Here is a 19,199-nt window from a genome sequence, read left to right on the forward strand (position 1 = left end):
ACAGGCTACTAGACTAGAAGGGTTTGAGGTTCTTAAGGAGGAGGTGCTAGCAATTCTGGAAAGTGTGAAAATAAGTAAGTCCCCTGGGCCGGATGAGATTTAGCCTAGGATTCTATGGGAAGCTAGGGAGGAGATTGCTGAGCCTTTGGCTTTGATCTTGATGTCATCATTGTCTACAGGAATAGTGCCAGAAGACTGGAGGATAGCAAATGTTGTCCCCTTGTTCAAGAAGGGGAGTAGAGACAACCCCGGTAACTATAGACCAGTGAGCCTTACTTCTGTTGTGGGCAAAATCTTGGAAAGGTTGAGAAGAGATAGGATGCACAATCATCTGGAAAGGAATAATTTAATTAGAGATAGTCAACACGGTTTTGTGAAGGGTAGGTCGTGCCTCACAAACCTTATTGAGTTCTTTGAGAAGGTGACCAAACAGGTAAACGAGGGTAAAGCAGTTGATGTGGTGTATATGGATTTCAGTAAAGCGTTTGATAAGGTTCCCCACGGAAGGCTATTGCAGAAAATACAGAGGCATGGGATTCAGGGTGATTTAGCAGTTTGGATCAGAAATTGGCTGGCTGGAAGAAGGTAAAGGGTGGTGGTTGATGGGAAATGTTCAGCCTAGAGTCCAGTTACTAGTGGTGTACCACAAGGATCTGTTTTGGGGCCATTGCTGTTTGTCATTTTTATAAATGACCTGGAGGATGGCGTAGAAGGATGGGTGAGTAAATTTGCCGATGACACTAAAGTCGGTGGAGTTGTGGACAGTGCGGAAGGATGTAACACGTTACAGAGGGACATAGATAAGCTGCAGAGCTGGGTTGAGAGGTGGCAAATGGAGTTGAATGCAGAAAAATGTGAGGTAATTCATTTTGGAAGGAATAACAGGAAGACAGAGTACTGGGAAAATGGTAAGATTCTTAGTAGCGTGGATGAGCAGAGAGATCTCGGTGTCCATGTACATAGATCCCTGAAAGTTGCCACCCAGGTGGAGAGGGTTGTTAAGAAGGCATACGGTGTGTTAACTTTCATTGGTAGAGGGATTGAGTTTCGGAGCCATGAGGTCATGTTACAGCTGTACAAAACTCTGGTGCGGCCGCATTTGGAGTATTGCGTGCAGTTCTGGTCGCCGCATTTTTGGAAGGATGTGGATTCATTGGAAAGGTGGAGAGGAGATTTACCAGGATGTTGCCTGGTCTGGAGGCAAGATCTTATGAGGGAAGGTTGAGGGATTATAGGTTATTTTCTTCAGAAAGAAGGTTAAGAGGTGACTTAATTGAGGCATACAAGATGATCAGAGGATTAGATAGGGTGGACAGTGAGAACCTTTTTCCTCGGATGGTGATGTCGAGCACGAGGGGACATAGCTTTAAATTGAGGGGTGATAGATATAGGACAGATGTCAGAGGTAGGTTCTTTACTCAGAGAGTAGTAAGGGCGTGGAATGCCCTGCCTGTAACAGTAGTGGACTCGCCAACATTAAGGGCATTTAAATGGTCATTGGATAAACATACGAATGATAAGGGAGTAGTGTAGATGGGCTTTAGAGTGGTTTCAAAGGTCGGCGCAACATCGAGGGCCGAAGGGCCTGTACTGCGTTGTAATGTTCTATGTTCTATCAGGCGCCGGAATGTGGCGACTAGGGGCTTTTCACAGTAACTTCATTGAAGCCTATTTGTGACAATAAGTTATTATCACATAGATGATTTGGAGTTGGGGACCAAGGGCAATGTGTTCAAGTTTGCAGACGACACCAAGATGAGTGGTAAAGCAAAAAGTGCAGAGGATACTGGAAGTCTGCAGAGGGATTTGGATAGGCTAAGTGAATGGGCTAGGGTCTGGCAGATGGAATACAATGTTGACAAATGTGAGGTTATCCATTTTGGTAGGAATAACAGCAAAAGGGATTATTATTTAAATAATAAAATATTAAAACATGCTACTGTGCAGAGAGACCTGGGTGTGCTAATGCATGAGTCGCAAAAGGTTGGTTTACAGGTGCAACAGGTGATTAAGAAGGCAAATGGAATTTTGTCCTTCATTGCTAGAGGGATGGAGTTAAGACTAGGGAGGTTAAGCTGCAATTGTATAAGATGTTAGTGAGGCCACACCTGGAGTAGTGTGTTCAGTTTTGGTCTCCTTACTTGAGAAAGGACGTACTGGCACTGGAGGGTGTGTAGAGGAGATTCAGTCGGTTAATCCCAGAGCTAAAGGGATTGGATTACGAGGAAAGGTTGAGTAGACTGGGATTGTACTCGTTGGAATTTAGAAGGATGAGGGGGGATCTCATAGAAACATGCAAAATGATGAAGGGAATAGATAGGATAGATGCGGGCAGGTTGTTTCCACTGGCGGGTGAAAGCAGAACTAGGGGGCAGAGCCTCAAAATAAGGGGAAGTATATTTAGGATTGAGTTTAGGAGGAACTACTTCACCCAAAGGGTTATGAATCTATAGAATTCCTTGCCCAGTGAAGCAGTAGAGGCTCCTTCATTAAATGTTTTAAAGTTAAAGATAGATAGTTTTTTGAAGAATAAAGGGATAAAGGGTGTTTGGGCCGGAAAGTGGAGATGAGTCTACAAAAGATCAACCATGATCTCATTGAATGGCGGAGCAGGCTCGATGGGCCAGGTGGCCTACTCCTGCTCCTATTTCTTATGTCCTTATGTTCCCCTTCGCCATCCCATGCCCCGACCTGATGTCTGCCACCGTCATCAAAGCCCTAAACACTATCTTCGCTCTGTTCGGTTTCCCCGCCTATATCCAGTGACAGGGGATCCTCATTCATGAGCGATGAGCTGCGTCAGTTCCTGCTCAGCAGAGGTATCGCCTCCAGCAGGACGACCAGCTATAAACCTCGGGGAAATGGGCAGGTAGAGAGGGAGAACGGGACGGTATGGAGGGCTGTCCAACTGGCCCCACGGTCCAGGAACCTCCCAGCCTCTCACTGGCAGGAGGTCCTCCCTAATGCATTCGGTCCCTGCTGTGCACCACCACTAACAACACACCCCATGAACGTCTTTAACCTTCCCCAGGAAGTCCACATCCAGGGTGTCACTCCCGACTTGGCTCGCAGCTCCAGGACCAGTCCTGCTCCGTAGGCACGTCCGCCTCCACAAGGCGGACCCATTGGTGGAAAGGGTGCAATTGCTCCATGCCAACCCCAAGTGTGCCTACGTGGCATACTCCGAAGGCCGCCAAGATACTGTCTCCCTCAGAGACCTGGCACCAGCAGGTTCCACACACACACACCTCTCCGGCTCGGCGCCACCCCCCCCTCCCCCGGCGCTCCCAGCATTAACCCCACAAGGACCATCCGTCCTTCCCCTGCCCACGCCAGAGGATGAAGAGGATTTTGGCATGCTCCCGGAGTCACCGAACATCAGGCCAACATCGACATCGCCGCCACCGCTACGTCGCTCCCAGCGGAACATCAAGGCACCAGACCGGTTAAATCTCTAACTGGCACCGGACTTCAAACGAAAAAAGATTTCTGTTCAAATACTGTAATTATAAATTCATTGCTGTATATAGTTCTCCACCAACCCGCCAGACTCAATTTTAACAGGGGGTGAATGTGGTAAACCACTGTTGCACCTGTATTGGTGATGTAAGGTAGGACCTGTACTACAGGTTCGCCGGTAGTCCATGCCTGCTGGCTCCGCCCAGTAGGAGGAGTATAAATATGCGTGTCCTCCATTCAGCAGCCATTTCGCCAGCTGCTGTGGGAGGCCACACATCTTAGAGCAATAAAGCCTCAGTTGTATCCAACTCTAGTCTTTGTTCAATTTGCCGTGCCTCAGTAACTTTCATTGACTCAATCTTAATTGTGAAGAAAAGATCCTATGAAAGCCTTAAGCTGTGGAGAATCTTCCACACGTTCCTCGTCTCTGTATTCCATGGATATGTAACCAGATAAATGATGAGGGACAATTGTTTAGCTTTTAGTTAAGCAGACATGTTACTTTTTATGTAGAGATATTATGTAAAACATGAATAAAAATAGCTTTTTAAAAAAAAAAAATTGGATTCTTTAAACACTAAAATATGGGCTTCAACTGATGAGGGTCTCAGAGGCATAATGAGGTTTTTACTCATTTCTCAAAACTTTTCTAAAAGATAACCTTTGCACGCACTTGTGTCATCCCATCAAATTTACTTTATTGCAGGAAAAACATCCCCAGGGCAGCAGGGTGCTGCAGTGGTTAGCACTGCTGTCTCACGGCACCGAGGTCCCAGGTTCGATCCTAGCTCTGGGTCACTGTCCGTGTGGAGTTTGCACATTCTCCCAGTGTTTGCGTGGGTTTCGCCCCCACAACCCAAAGTTGTGCAAGCTCGGTGGATTGGCCACGCTAAATTGCCCCTTAATTGGAAAAATTGAATTGGGTACTCTGAATTTATTTTTTAAAAAGGTAAAAAAAAAGAAAAAAACCTCCCCACCCGCCCCAAAAAAAGGATGCAATTTCCCACGGTCCTGCTGTTGGTGCTTATGGCAAAACCCATCGATGCTAACACTTGGAAAATTATAGGTGGTCCACTGCAATTGTCTGATGAACTGCCCACCCCATGTGAAGCCTTGCAAGCTGAGGAGGGTCTCGACAGCCATGGAGTGTGTGACAAGAACAAAATCTTTTTTTTTTTTAATTTAGATTTCCCAATTAATTTATCCAATTAATGGGCAATTTAGCTTGCACATTTTTGGGTTGTGGGGGCAAAACCCACGCAAACACGGAGAGAATGTGCAAACTCCACACGGACAGCGACCCAGACCCACTGCGCCACCGTGCTGTCCCGACAAGCACAAAATCAATCCGTGCTCTGCTTAGTTCCCAATCTGAGCCATGCTTAATGAGTAGGCATCAAAATGCACGCCACTGTGTGTTTCCACAGTGGAATAGGAGTGGGGCAGTTACTCGTGCCTCATGGTAACTGATTACAAAAGGACATGACACATCGTCTCAGATAGCAAACTCGGCAAGCGCCGATTCACAAGAAAGTTTGTCTAAGCTGGTCAAACTTGGAGAAATAATTTGCCAAAAGGAACAATGAAATTGGATGATCAACTGGAACTTCGTGACCATTGTGAACCAGTTATCAAATATCAATATCTCTCCAGACTCATGGGAGATTTCAATCTGTAATAGATTATGCTTCTTGCCATAATTCTGAATTAGTGGGCAGAATTTTAATCTGAAATGTGGGGAAATATGGGGTAGGGGGCCAAGTCCTGAGGTATTTGCTACTGGGATAAGTTTTCTCACATCATTGGAACTGCCGTCTGTCCAGAGGCAATGCAACAATAATAAGTAACTTCCATTTATATAGCACCTTTTAAGTAGAAAGTGGCCTCAAGGTACTGAATAGAGATGCAATCAGAAAAAATGAACGGCAAGTAATAGAATGAGTATTCAGGAGTATTAATCAAGACCTCAGTCAGAGATGGGGTTAAAATGGGGTTTTGAAGGAGAAAGAGATGGAAAGGGAGAGAGGGAAAGGTTAGGGAAAGAATTTCAGGCTGAGCCACCTGATGACTGAAAGTCAGGCCCCCAAAGATAGGGAAGAGGGGAGAGAGTAAATGTGCAAGAGGCCAGTGTCACAGGGATGAAGAATGCAGGGGAGAATTGTGCACCTGGAAGAGACTACATTATTAGGAGGGGGGGGGGGGGGGGGGGGGGGGGGGGCATTGAGAGATGTAATTACGAGGAAGAGATTTGTAAATGGAAGACTTTCGGGAAATTGAAACCAAGTAGATGAGCAACAACTTGGGAGCTGGTTGAGGGAATAGGACACCAGCATGTTAGAAGAGTTGTAGGTTGTGAAGAATAATAGAAGCAATTTCAGGATATGGTCGGTCGTTATTTGGGGTTTTTTGTGGTTTGTAATTCCATTCTGAAGTAATTCCATCCATTTTTGTTTGTGGTAGGTGCCCATGACTAATGGAAGAAAGACTTCAATGGGGTTGAGAGACAGACTGAGGGAACACATACAAGTTAGGCGGTTGTTTTGACTGGCACAGGTGCGATGGGCCGAAGGGCCTTTTCAGTGCTGAAATGGGCCAAAGAAATCTCCACCAACCCCTCTCCCTTTCCGGTCAACATGACTCTGCCCCTTGGTTTTATCCTCCTAATGAATTATTCCTTCTGGTGCACCAAAAATAATAACCTTTTATTCCAGACATGAGTTTTCAAAACTGTTGTAAACAAAGGCATTTTGGCTAACTCATCTGCTGAGACAAAGGGCCCTACGAGTTTCTCTTCAATTTTTAATAGTTGAGGCATTTAACAATCTCAAGGGTTCCAGACGAGGGATACACACCCTTTCTCAAAGCCAGAGTGGAGAGGTGGCAATGATGGAACATGGATCTCCAGCTTGTGGAACCAGTAATAGTGCCTTGTGGAACTTGCAAAGTTAGTCTGCCATTCTACCATCTAACTAGTGGCATCACAGGCAAGGAGCACTGGCCACCTGAACACTACTTTTACTGCCAAGTCTATCGCATCAACTACAAGACTGATTTATCTCTGCATGCCTATCTCATCATGTGAAGTCAACACCGCCAGAAAAGTGAATTGACCATCTTTAGTTTTCAGTCCGCTGACCTCCGTGAAGGAATACCTCATTCGACTTTGATTCTGGACTTTGGAACGCACATGAAATAATATTTATTTTCTCTGTGGACTCTGCACTGTAAATCTTTATTTTATCTATCATTCTTTCACTGTATGAATGCCAAGGAGGCAAAGTTGTGACCCTCCTCCTCTAATTTGTGCGCAAATAAATTAACCCCTCTTGTTCATCCTATCTCGAGTTTGCTGTGGGGCTATTAATAAAAAAATTGGATCACCCCAATGCCACCGCTTTAAAAAAAAAAGGGGGGTGGGGGGGGAGAAAGAGAAATCAGAAACGCTTCTTGTTGGGTGGGCGGTGAGAGCAGACATTAGCGCTGTTTAAATTAACCACCCTCATGTCTTTAACACAAACCTGATGCCCAATCATTTACTGAATGAATGTTTCCAACTAGATTAATTTACACCAGTAATTACCTGCTTGGAAAGCTCTTTGATATGGGTGATACTTCCTCGGCAATATGACTCCAGAATCAACCCAAATTGCAATGAAGTAGCTGGTAGATGCATTTCCGATCTGGAAGCAACAAGAAGATGTACATGACAAACAGGACTCGTCAGCGTCCACTTTCGGATCACATGAGCTTAGGCCACACCATCCTCGCTCTGCATGTGATACTCTCAGTGTCCGACAGTTGCTAATCACCATTCTCCACATATTTTTATACCATATCACCATAATAGATCAAAGAGAAAAAGAAAGACACCAAGAAGTGTAGGGACAGACAGTACATGCTATCAGCATTATTAAACACCAGAGTCTAGCCAACTGAGGTATACAACCCCTCATAACTCATTACAAGGAATAAAGTCCTTTTAAATTAAAATGGGCTCACACCTCATCTACAAGTTAGAATGAGAGAGATTTCCACAATGCACATAACTTGATAGTGATATTTAAAACGTGTTCAGAAAGAATAAGTTCACAATTTTGCTTCACTCGAAAATCTTCCTTTACCAAGTTTTCATTTCATGCAATGATTTTGTCAGTCAATATAGCATGTGCACATATTAAAAACAAAGACAGATTTTTGAAACTCCGAGCATGAACCTACAATGTTATGATTAACCATGTGGTGAGCCAATTATTAAGCAGTATTTTAGGAATTGTCCTATTTTTGACTAGGTATCATTCCCTTCACTTCCTCTATCCTTTGGCCGGAATTTTCCAGCAGTTCACACTGGCAGATTCTTCTGGTCCCATTAAAGGTTTCCCAGCGGCAGAGGGGAGCGGATTCAATGGGAAATCCCATTGATAGCAGTGAGACAATACTACTGCTGGCCAATGGTGGGCCGCCTCCCGCTGCTGAGAAACACGCTATCGGGGTGTGGAAAACCCCTCCCGTTGTCCTCAATTCTCTCCATACTGGACACCACAATATCTCTCAAAGATGTTTCCACGCTGAGGCATATGCAGTAAAATTGGCTTCAACGACAAAATGTAATAATTAATCATTCAGAAGCAACATCTAGGTGAAATCTCAAATAGCCAGGTGGTGAGGGATAGAATATTGGAGTCTAGACTTTATTCATTTACAAACAGACATGCATTGCATTCTATGCACCTCTAACCACACAATATTCCTCTTTCAGCTTATATGCACTGATGAATCCCCTACTAATAATCACTACCTGAATACAAGTAATACCCCACTGATCTAGAATTACCAATTTACCTGAGGTTTGCGAACATTGGTGCCTTTTCAACTCTTTTCCTACAGCTCACTGTCAGAGGAGGCGTATAAACATCAACAATGGGCTCACTTTATATTTTGTTAACAAGAATTAATGGAGTTCCTCCATGTTAAAATAAAGACAAAGAAGGTAGCTTGTTACTTCGAGTAAGAGATGTTGTTGAATGGATGTTGGAGTTAAAAAGGACAATGTGTGTTTGCTTGTGTCTCCAACAATACTGTACTCCATATAGGAGGGATACTTCAGCTTTTTGCCTTCAAGCCACTACATAGGCACACATATCATGGAACTTTGTGTGAACCATATAGAAAGCTTGAAACCACATTCCGACTAATTTCCACAGGTCTCAAATTTGCTAGTCAAAGTGATCTGAATGTTTTAATTTATAATTTATTGACCAATTAGGACAATAAAATTAACAGCTCTTTATAAACCACAAAGTCCAAACAGGAAAATCTAGCAAATAGGAAATAAATGCAAATAGGACCAAGATGCCTGGTCTATACATGGGTTGGATTGTCATGGGATTTTAGCATTGATTCCAAATGCTGGAGTCTGGCATATAGCACAGAAAAACAATTACCATCTGCTCAAGAAGGCAATTGAACCATTATGGCAATGTTAAAAAAAGGCTGAATGTTCAAAGTTAGGCCAATAATTTGATGCACACATTTTTCTGCAAATTTCTACACTTACCATGTGTTGTGTAATTTGCGGCTCAAGTACTGCAAATATGCTCTATGAGCTAAAGTGGCGCAATGAAAATGCTGGCTTCTGAGCAATGATTTGCGAATCCGAACAAATCACATGTTGTGTTCATAGTACAGAGATAAAACTAGGATACTGATAATAAGCCAAGTCTTAGCAAATGCATCCATTTCATTTCCATTTGTCAAGTTTCAATTATACATGCAATTCTTTTGATCCAACTTGCCTGAGATGCCAAAACAAGAAATGACCTATCCTTCTGTTGGCTTGCGCTCGCTCCAAAAGAAATCTGGAAAGGGCACAGTCAAAGTATGGCTCATATTTCAGTACTTGCACCAGCTGTAGGAGATACTGAGAAAGTTCTTCATCACTAGCAGAGAAAACACATTGCCAGTATAAATTAAAACGTTTGTTCAAGTGCTAATATTTTTCATTTGATCCAGGTGCATTCTAGTTTTAATCCTTCAAAACACTACAGTTGTCTCAGTGATTATTATTTAAGCTATATAGGATTTAAAAGTAAATTGACAGTGCAGTGAATGAAGCTCCTTTGGGTGCAAAATTAACAGAACTTGGAAATTAGATCTGATCTGATTCCTAGAGACAGTGAACGGAGTCACCAGTTTGTGTGTGTCTCACACCACTTTGAGAGCACCGGTACAAATCTGGGTTTAAACATTATTTTAACAGTCTGACAGATTGCTGTGGCACTTCATAAATGACAGAAAGTGGACATAGCCATCTGCATTTCCCCCAACATTAAAAAAAAACTGCTTGGGAAGAAGAGTTTTAGGGCATGTATAGAAAGATGAGCTCTCTCCTGGCAGCCACTGTATAAACTGTAGCCTGCACATCCCACTTACACATTTTGTACTCCAGACTGGTACACCAACATGACCATGGCCTCAGGCCACCTCCCAGACAAGTGGAATTGAAAATAGCCTAAACGTGTGAACCCATATATATGATTTATGAAAAATGTTCCGGCTGTGTACAGGAGCAAAGCAAATGCATTTCTTTCAGTGAACCCGCTTTACTTTGATGACGTTAAGAATGTTTCCTCACCTCTCCTTCCCAATTCCTGCCGATGGACAGTTTAATACTTGGTTTTACTTTGTGACATGCCATTGGCAAGGGTGGCATTTATTGCCTGTTCTGTGTTACAGCGGCGGGGAGGTCTTCCAGGTTTTTTTTTTAAACAGCTGTTTGGATCAACTGAGTAGCTTGCTTTGCCAATTCAGAGAGCAATTACAAGTCAACTATTAAGCATGGGACTGGATTAACACACAACTCAAGCCAGATTAGAACAGCAGGTTTCCTTTCCTAAAGGACATTATGACAGTCTGACAACTTCAAGGAATAGCATATAGATACTTTGTCCATAAACCCACTCTACAAACACATCTGCTTAACATCGATTTGGCACCAAGTTGAAAATAAATTTACAACAAAGTTTTAAACTCAAAAATATTATACAAATAGAGGTCTTTTTGCTTGTGCCCTGTCAATATAACTCACAGGCAACAATACATATTTTCATTATTTTTCTACACCAGCACCCACGTAATCATATGTATTTAGGACATTGTATCAGACAAACCTCATTTCTTTCAAGCATCCCACAGCATACTCCCGCACATATTGGTCTGGGTAGTTGAAGTCCAGCAATTCTAATGCCTCTCTCGGTGCTAGTTTGGTCCATATTTGGAGTAACGCTTGGAGCTGTGCCAAAAGATCAGAGATCACGTCAAAAAAAACATCAATACGAAAATACTCTTCAGCTCCTTAATTTCACATAGAAAATTTCAACAGATGGACCAGGAAACTAAACAGTAAACAAAACAGGAAAAATAATGGCATAAGTTGCTTTGCAAAAGCAGACTTTTCAATTGAGGAGGAGGTTCAAGTTCTTGATTTGAGCTGCAGTAGACTACAGAATTGGAATGTGTAGCTGGGAGGAGCAGGTTTGGTTTTTGGTGGGAGTCCTTTTAAGGACCCTCAGTTAGGGTACACAGAGACATGTTTATCCCTGAGTGCAGGTGGTGCGAGCTACCTCAGGGCAAGCCAATATTGCAGAGGTGGCCTCAAATGGAGGTTGCAGGAATTTCCAGCTTGCTGCCTGTGCGAGATCGGTGTGCACAACTGGGTGCGACATTTCCCTAGTGACTACCCTTCCGAAGTATGCACTTGGTTGCATTTCACTTACAGGCCAAACACAAAATTCTCTCAAGGTTTGCATGTAATCCAAGCATTGACAGCACATTGTGGCTTCCACACAAGCAGAGAATCTATTGAAAAGCAGTCCTCTGCCCCCTTCCACGCCCCCCCCCCCCCCGCCACACTTTACAAATCACTTTTTGGATGGCTTCCAAATGCAGCTGTGTGCAGGGGTGGTCTATCATTGGAAAGATTAAAATCTAATTTTGCTTCTCTGTTATAACCAAGGTACAAACACTGAAACAAAATGTGTTTTGTGGTCAGTGAAAATAAGTGTGCGTGTGTGTATTATACAGATAGCTGATCTAATCAGCCCTGTACAAAAAAGTAACCACTTCACAGTCCAACGTGCAGATTCTTACACGCTGTATGCAATATGTACACTAATTTTTTCCAAACACATTCTAAATTGAACAGGAGTCTGCAAGTCGAGACTGTGCGATTTAATCTCTTGCTCTCTATTAATGACAGAAGGAGGCAAACTGATCTGTTATCGTACCATTTTAATTAGACGACAAGCTTGGTTTTTACAAGTTGCAGCTGAGACCTTCTCTCACACAGATTGACATAAATGAGTTAAGTGAATTAATTAAACAAACAGATATCATTCCAAGGTTAAAACAGATAGTCATCAACTGCCACACGATCTTCTTGTCCAAATAGGTCAGTCAGCCTGGCTCTTAACCATCCCCCTGAAATGTCCATCTTTGAGAACTATTTTGCCACAAGAAAGCACTGTAATTATATGAATAGAAAATCAGTATACCTCACATACTCCCAGTGTTTGCGTGGGTTTCACCCCCACAACTCAAGATGGGCAGGCGAAGTGGATTGGCCAAATTAAATTGCCCCTTAATTGGGGGGAAAAAAAATTGGGCATTCTAAATTTATTTTAAAAAAGAAAATCAGTATACCTGTACTAGAACACAAAATGAAACCTTCTGAGGGATCATGTTAAAAGTTGTAACACAGCCTGCTCCTGTTGTTGATCTAACAGTATGGACCCTTCCTCCTTCACCCTGAACTTTCAGGATTCCTTTCTTAATCCACTTGTATTACTGCAATACTCGACATCTCACACTCAGGAGGTAGGTCTTGGAATCCAAACTGACTCAATTATCATGTTGTTAAACGTTTGAGTACAGTAGCCCTTCTGTGCATGTAAAGTAATATGCACAGCGACAGAGTGGAGAGGAGGTGGAGAGAACACAATGAGATCCAAATCTAACCTCGCAGAACAAAGCTTCAAGGTAAAGCTCAAAAAAATGGCTTCTGAATGGCAACTGAATCCAGAGATCAGAATATATGTTTGCAATCACTTTCATAACAGACATTTAAATAAGACTCCAGCAGAAGCTATATGAGGCAAATATTATTTTAGGCATTGGGATACACCACTATCAAACTTAGTTATGAAATGAGAGTCACCATAGTCCCAGAGGACCATAGGCTAGTCTCCCTTTTGAGAGAGAGCTGACTGGTGGCGATTTAACCCGAGGGTCGCCATGCTTCAGGCCAGGGGGCAAGGTTGAGAAGGCAGGGGCCTCCATGGATAATATCAGCCGGTAGGGGAATTGAACCTGCGCTGCTGGCGTCATTCTGCATCACGAACCACTGTCCAGTCAACTTAGCTAATCTGCCTCCCTGATCCGCGATGACAAATATGGAATTAATGTTTTAAAGAAATATTGGAAATTTTGCAATTTGAATTTTTGCATTTCTCTTCGATAATGTGACAAGCAGAGTAGTCAGGAAGGTAAGTTTCCTCTTCCATATTCTCTTGTTTAAACTCTGGGCAGCATTTTCTGTGCCTCCCACAGGATGTTTCGGAGCAGCGGAGGTGGCTGTCTATTGGTCAGCAGCAGTATCTTCTGCTCCCGCTGTTGTCAATGAGATTTCCCTTTTTATGCACCCTCTGCTACCCAGAAATACGCAGTGGGGTTCGTCGTCGGCTGGACCAGAAGGTCCCGCTGGCGGGAATGGCTAGAAAATTCCGACCTCTGTTTTTAAAAAGGATAATATGGCTGGACTGATAAAATGTTAACCAAATGATGGTAGTTCTGTAAGTTTGAGTAGTTTAAAAATGGACAATGGCTAACTCAAACTCCTGGAATGTGATACTCCTTGCATTGTATAAACATTTCAACCAAGCCAACAGTCCATAGAATCCCTACAGTGTAGAAGGAGGCCATTCTGCCCATCGAGTCTGCACCAACCCTCCGAAAGAGCACTCTATCTAGGCCTAACCCCGCAATCCAAAGCATTGATCAGGGCTAATCCACCTAACCTGTACGTCTTTTGACTGCAGGGGAAACAGGAGTACCCGGAGGAAACCCACAGACAGGGGGAAAACGTGGCAACTCCACACAGTCACCCAAGACAGGAATCGAACCAGGGTCCCTGACGCGGTGAGGCAGCAGTGCGAACCACTTTGCCATCATGCTACAAAAAGAATCAATCGACGAGAGATCGGCACCAGCCAGTTCTGGACAAAGGCAGAGCTATTTGTGGTTCCTCATCTCTAACCTTGTGCTAATGGTTTCACAGTTTCCCTCTCAAAATACAATGAGTTTTAACAAGGGTCCTTAAAGTACACAGTTGGCTGAATGGATCAACCCAAAACCACTGTCACATGACCGAGACTTAAAAACTAAAAAAAATAAACGCAATCATGCAAAACAATTAACAAAAGTTACACAATAATAGAATGAGAACCCCAAAAACAAAACTAATCCCCCAACAGCTGATGGTGGCTACATCCTAAAAAAGGAAACAAATGGCTGTCATCTTAGGTAGAACGCTTCTACTGACCCACTAAAGGTCTACTTAGCCTTCTCCACAGACGGGGTGGCACAGTGGTTAGCACTGCTGCCTCACGGCACTGAGGACCCAGGTTCGATACAAGCCCGTGTGGAGTTTGCACATTTTCCTTGTGTCTGCGTGGATCTCACCCAACACAGCCCAGAGGATGTGTGGGTTATGAGGATTGGATATGCCAAATTGCCCCTTAATTGACAAAAAATAGAATTGGCACTTTCAATTTTAAAAAATGGAAGGGAGACATGAGGTCACCCAACCAAACCGAGGCATTGGGTGGAGTTGGAGACCTCCACCCAATCAGAACTCTATCTAGGCAATCAACGAGGCGAAGGCGAGGGCATCTGCCTTATCCCCTGGTCAGTCTGATACCCCAAAAATGGCCACCAGTGGACATGGATCCAAATCAACATTGAGTATCCCCAACATGATGTTGAAGAAAGAGGCCCAAAAGCTTACAAACTTGAGCCAAGTCAAGAACATACGAGTCTGGTGAGTCAGCCTCCAGAGAACAATGCTCACACTTGTCCTCCACCCCAGAGGAAAATCCACTCATTCCCGCTTTAGTCAGATGCACCCTGTGCACCACCTTGAATTGTATCAGCCTTAGCAGAACACAAAGGCGTGGAGTTGACCCTGTGAAGGGCCTCAATCCATACCTCATCATCCAGAATGGGACCCAACTCACCCACCCATTTTGCCCTCGCCTCACGCAATGGAGCTGGCTCCGCTGAGAGGATATGACCATATATGAAGTCCCCCCCCCCAGCAGACCCATCTTCAACAGAGAAGAGGGTGGTGCCAGGGGAAAAATCCTGTGGGAAAAATCTGAAAAGACTGGAAAGCAGGCAGTTGGAATTTCACCGCCAGCTCCTTAAAACTAGCAAACCTCCCTTCCACAAATAAGCCTCCAAACTTTTCCAAAACCTTGCCCTCTCATTACTTAAATGTCGAGTCCAAACCCACTGACTGGATAAGGTGGTTATTTCAGATGGGGGCTACCAAAGACAGGGACAGAACTTAAAATGCTACTTGAACTGCTTCCAGATTCTAAGGGTGGATACCACCACTGGATTCAGAAAAAGTCTTACCGGAGAGAAAGGAAACAAAATAATTACTATTACGCCAAAGCTAGAAACCGTGCAGGAGTTTTTTCCCTTTTGTCCCCATATGGAACCAGGATCACTGAACCACAACAATATCTGCTGAATACTGGCTGTTCAATAATTAAACAATAAGCTTGGTCGAGCCAAGCCCCCAGACTGCCTATCTTTCTGGAACAAAGCACCATGGATCCCGGAGTCTTACCCGCCCAAGTAAAGGAGGATTTTTTGTTGACTTTGACAAAAAAGGACTTGGGGAGAAAAATGGGGAAACATTAAAAGAGAAATAAAAATCTCAGGAGTATGTTCATTTTAATAGCCTGACCCCTGCCTACCAAAGACAGGGGGAAGATATGCCATCTCTATAAGTCTGACTTGACACATAATCCAAACTAGTGTAATTTAATTTATGAAGCAAGGACCAATTGTGGGCCACCCAGACCCCAGATAACAAAAGCTAGTCTTCGCAAGGCGAAAAGGTAACAGGCGGGATTCTCCGAGCCCCGCACCAGGCCGGGGAATCGCTGCAACCGCGCCACGCCGCCCCGATGCCGGCATGTGATTCTCGGGGAGCGGAGAATTGGCGCCATTTGCGCCGGCCAGTTTGGCGTGGCGCCGGTCGCGGGCCGCTGTCCACGGCCGGGCCGTCTATTCTCCGGCCTTGGTGGGCTGAGCGGCTGCGTAGAAACGGCAGAGCCCCGCCGGGACTGTCCACACCTGCTCGCAGCCGGCGGGAACTCTGCGCGCAGAGTCGGGGGGCGGCCTGTGGGGGGAGGGGCCTCCGATGGGGTCTGGCCCGCGATCAGGGCCCACCGATCGGCGGGCCGGCCTCTCCAGCCCCGGCCCTATTTTGCTACGCAGCCGGTCCCTGAACCCCCTCGCCATATTGCGTTGGGGCCGGCGCGTTGAGGAAGTCCCCCGCGCATGCGCGGGTTGGCGTGGCGCCACTGCGCATGCGCGGGTTGGCGCAGTGCCCATTTGGCGCCAAGGAGGCTGGAGCGGCGTGAACCGCTCCAGCGCCGTGCTGGCCCCTTGTGGGGGGCCAGAATCGGTAGTGCCCGCGCCCGTTTTGCACCGTCGTGAAACGCAACGGCGTTCACGGTGGCGCGGACACTGTGCCTCCATTTCGGAGAATCCCACCCAACATCCCCAGTTAGGCTCTCCTCCCCAGAGGGGGTTGACTAGGAAGCATTCACTTTGTCCAAGTCCAACTTGTACCCAGAGAAAAAGTCAAAACTCCCAAGCAGCTGCATTATCTCGTTCTTAGAGGGTGCTGGGTCCATAATAGACAGAAGCAGATCATCATAAAGGGACACCTGATGCTCCACCCCTGCCAGATTTATCCTCCTCCACTTAGCAGAGGACCTCAGTGCGATAGCGAGCAGTTCTACTGCCAAAGCAAACAGAAGCGGAGACAGTGGACACCTCAATGGGAAGTAGCCAGAGTTCAGTGCATTTGTACGAACACCAGCAGTCAGGGCCGTATACAGTAGTCGAATCCAGGAAATAAACTTGTGGCAAAATCCGAACCGCCCAAGAATCTCAAACAGACATGCTATATTCCACTATCAAACGCCTTTTCAACATCAAGGGAAATAATCACCTCCAGTTCGGGCACAGAGGAGGGGAAAAGGACAATGTTATCAGGCGATGTATATTGGACAACAATTCTCTTAACAAAGCCTGTCTCATCCTCCAAGATCACCCTGGGAGGCAGGGCTCCAGCTGCAGCACCAGCACGTGGCAACTAACGTAAAACCCTCATTTAAGAATGATATAGGTCAATATGGCCCACACTCTTTGGGTCTTTGCCTTTCTTGAGAATCAAGGAGATAGAGGCTTTGTGAGATTAGAAGGCAATGAAACCCAAGATAAGGAATCATTAAACATACCCAGAATTAAAGATACCAACTGCTCCGCGGACGTCTCATAAAATTCGATGGGGAAGCCATCCAGGCCTGGGGCTTTACCAGTCTGCATCAACTCAATGCATTTCAGAATTTCCTCTGGGCCCCAACAGGGATTCCAGTCCCTCGCTCCTCACCCCTTCCACAATTGGAATGATGGATAAGCTGTCCAAAAAGTCTGTCATGACCCGATCTATGGAGACCTCGATGGAACTATTCAAAAGCCGCATTAACCTGAACGAGGGGTGGAAACCAGGCTGCCGCTCGTGTTACTTACATGTACAATCTCCTGGGAAGCTGCCTGTCACTTGAGCTGGTAAGCTAAGAGACGACTGGCCTTCTCCCCATATTCATGAAATATACCCCTCGAGCATAGCAGCTGGCCCACCGCTCTGTCTGTCGACAATAGCTTGAATTGTGTCTGCAGCGTTTTCCGACTTGCCAACAACTCCAGGTTGGGGCAAGTGACTACTGGTGGTCCACATCAACCATAAGAGTCCGCCAGCCTCTGCTGCTCTACCCTCGCTGTCTTCACCATGTGCGCTTTATAGGAGAGAATCTCTCCCGAGGACTCAGTGCAGAACGGGAGATGACTCACTTTTTATTAAATTCTATATATTCCCCAATGGAGGTGGACACGCATTCACAAAATTTCTCAGTAGACAAAAAAAATTGTGTGAACCATGAGGGCATTTAATCAGGCAGAATGGTGATGGCTGGGAATGCGACCACATTCCTGCCTCCACCGCAATGAAGCCATTCAATTCCCTGATCTTCCAGGTGACCAAATGAACTGGGGGTCTCCCACACCCCCCTTCAATCTGGAGTCAGCCATTTCTACCAAGAAAGATTACACAAGCAGATACGTAAAAGATACAGCAATCAGGTCCATCCAAGATGGCCAAACGAAATCACAAGACTAACAAAGAAAAATCGGCACACACCATCAGCTCCCATTCCTCCCCTCCACCCTGCATCCCCGCCTTCGCCCTCGGATACAGCCACATCCAAATATGCTTACAAATATTGCAAGGCAAACACAAACAACTAAAATCTACTTCAAACAAATCTAAATCTAAACACGATCTCCAAGCTCATTAACTAAAAAAAACTACAATAATTAGCTGCAGTCAACTTTTCAACACCGTCCTGTTAGTTAACTTAGGTGAGCAGGGAGGCTCCCAACAATAGTAAAGAAAAATGGTTACAAACAACAAAATACTAAAGCAACATAAACTGTTGCGCTCCGACAGAGCCATATATTTTCATAACAATCAGAAGAGAACGCCACATGAAACTAAACCCCAAACCAGAGCCCAAGCCATGAAAAGTCAACCCAAACAAGAACAGTAAAATGCAAAAATAAACATTCAACATGCCCATCCCCAACATCCAAAAATCCCAATCACACTGCGCCCAACCCATGTTTCTTAACAAAGGAGTTTGCCTCTCCCGGCACATCAAATAAACAGATTTGTCCCTCGAACCACACCACACAGACTCCACTTCTGTACAGGGAGGCCTTGGCTTTGTTGAACGCAGCCCTCCTCTTCGCCAGCTCTGCTCCTACATTTTGGTAAAGCCTGATGGCATTGCATTCGCCCATCTCAGAACCCACTTTCTCTTTGAAGTGATGGAACGCCACTGTTGCCGCAAGTGGTGGATCCTAAGGATGAAGCCTCTGCCGGAGTGGACGGTGTGCTCGGTTCAACGCAGGAGGGGGCGTGAATCCATCCTCCGCCACCATCTTCCCAAACATGTCTGCAAAGTACTCCATGGGCATTGGCCCTCCTATCCTCTCTGGCTGCCCAACAATTGGAATATTTTGCCTCCTGGACCGATTTTCCAAATCATTTACCTTGGCCTTCAGCAATTTATTTGCTTTGGCCACCAGTGACATCTCCACTTCCAGTGAGGCAATCTAATCACTATGTCTCAAAAGGGCCATTTCCATATCTTTTATCATGGCTCCATGGGCTTTCAGGGTTTCATTGGTCTTCTCTAGGGCCAAGGCTTCCTCCATTGATTTCCGGAGGCCCTCCGACACTACCCACCAGTGTTTATCGAATTCTTTCGCCAAGGTACTCAAAGACACCTCGACTGTCATTGGCATGGCCAGAGCCTCCATCA

General features: G+C 45.1%; 1 protein-coding gene across 1 annotated transcript in view; it reads right to left on the reverse strand.

Annotated features, from left to right (window-relative positions):
- Positions 1 to 19,199, reverse strand: part of pik3cb (phosphatidylinositol-4,5-bisphosphate 3-kinase, catalytic subunit beta) — a 264,946-nt gene that overhangs the window by 64,297 nt on the left and 181,450 nt on the right. Inside the window, exons 13-15 of the mRNA XM_072474558.1 lie at positions 10,626 to 10,747; positions 9,252 to 9,395; positions 7,040 to 7,139 (exon numbers count right to left, since the gene is read on the reverse strand). Of these exons, the coding sequence (XP_072330659.1) occupies positions 7,040 to 7,139; positions 9,252 to 9,395; positions 10,626 to 10,747 (366 nt within the window). The remainder of the gene's footprint in view (positions 1 to 7,039; positions 7,140 to 9,251; positions 9,396 to 10,625; positions 10,748 to 19,199) is intronic.

Source organism: Scyliorhinus torazame, chromosome 14, assembly GCF_047496885.1.
Source record: "Scyliorhinus torazame isolate Kashiwa2021f chromosome 14, sScyTor2.1, whole genome shotgun sequence".
In the NCBI taxonomy this organism is placed as follows: Eukaryota; Metazoa; Chordata; class Chondrichthyes; order Carcharhiniformes; family Scyliorhinidae; genus Scyliorhinus; species Scyliorhinus torazame.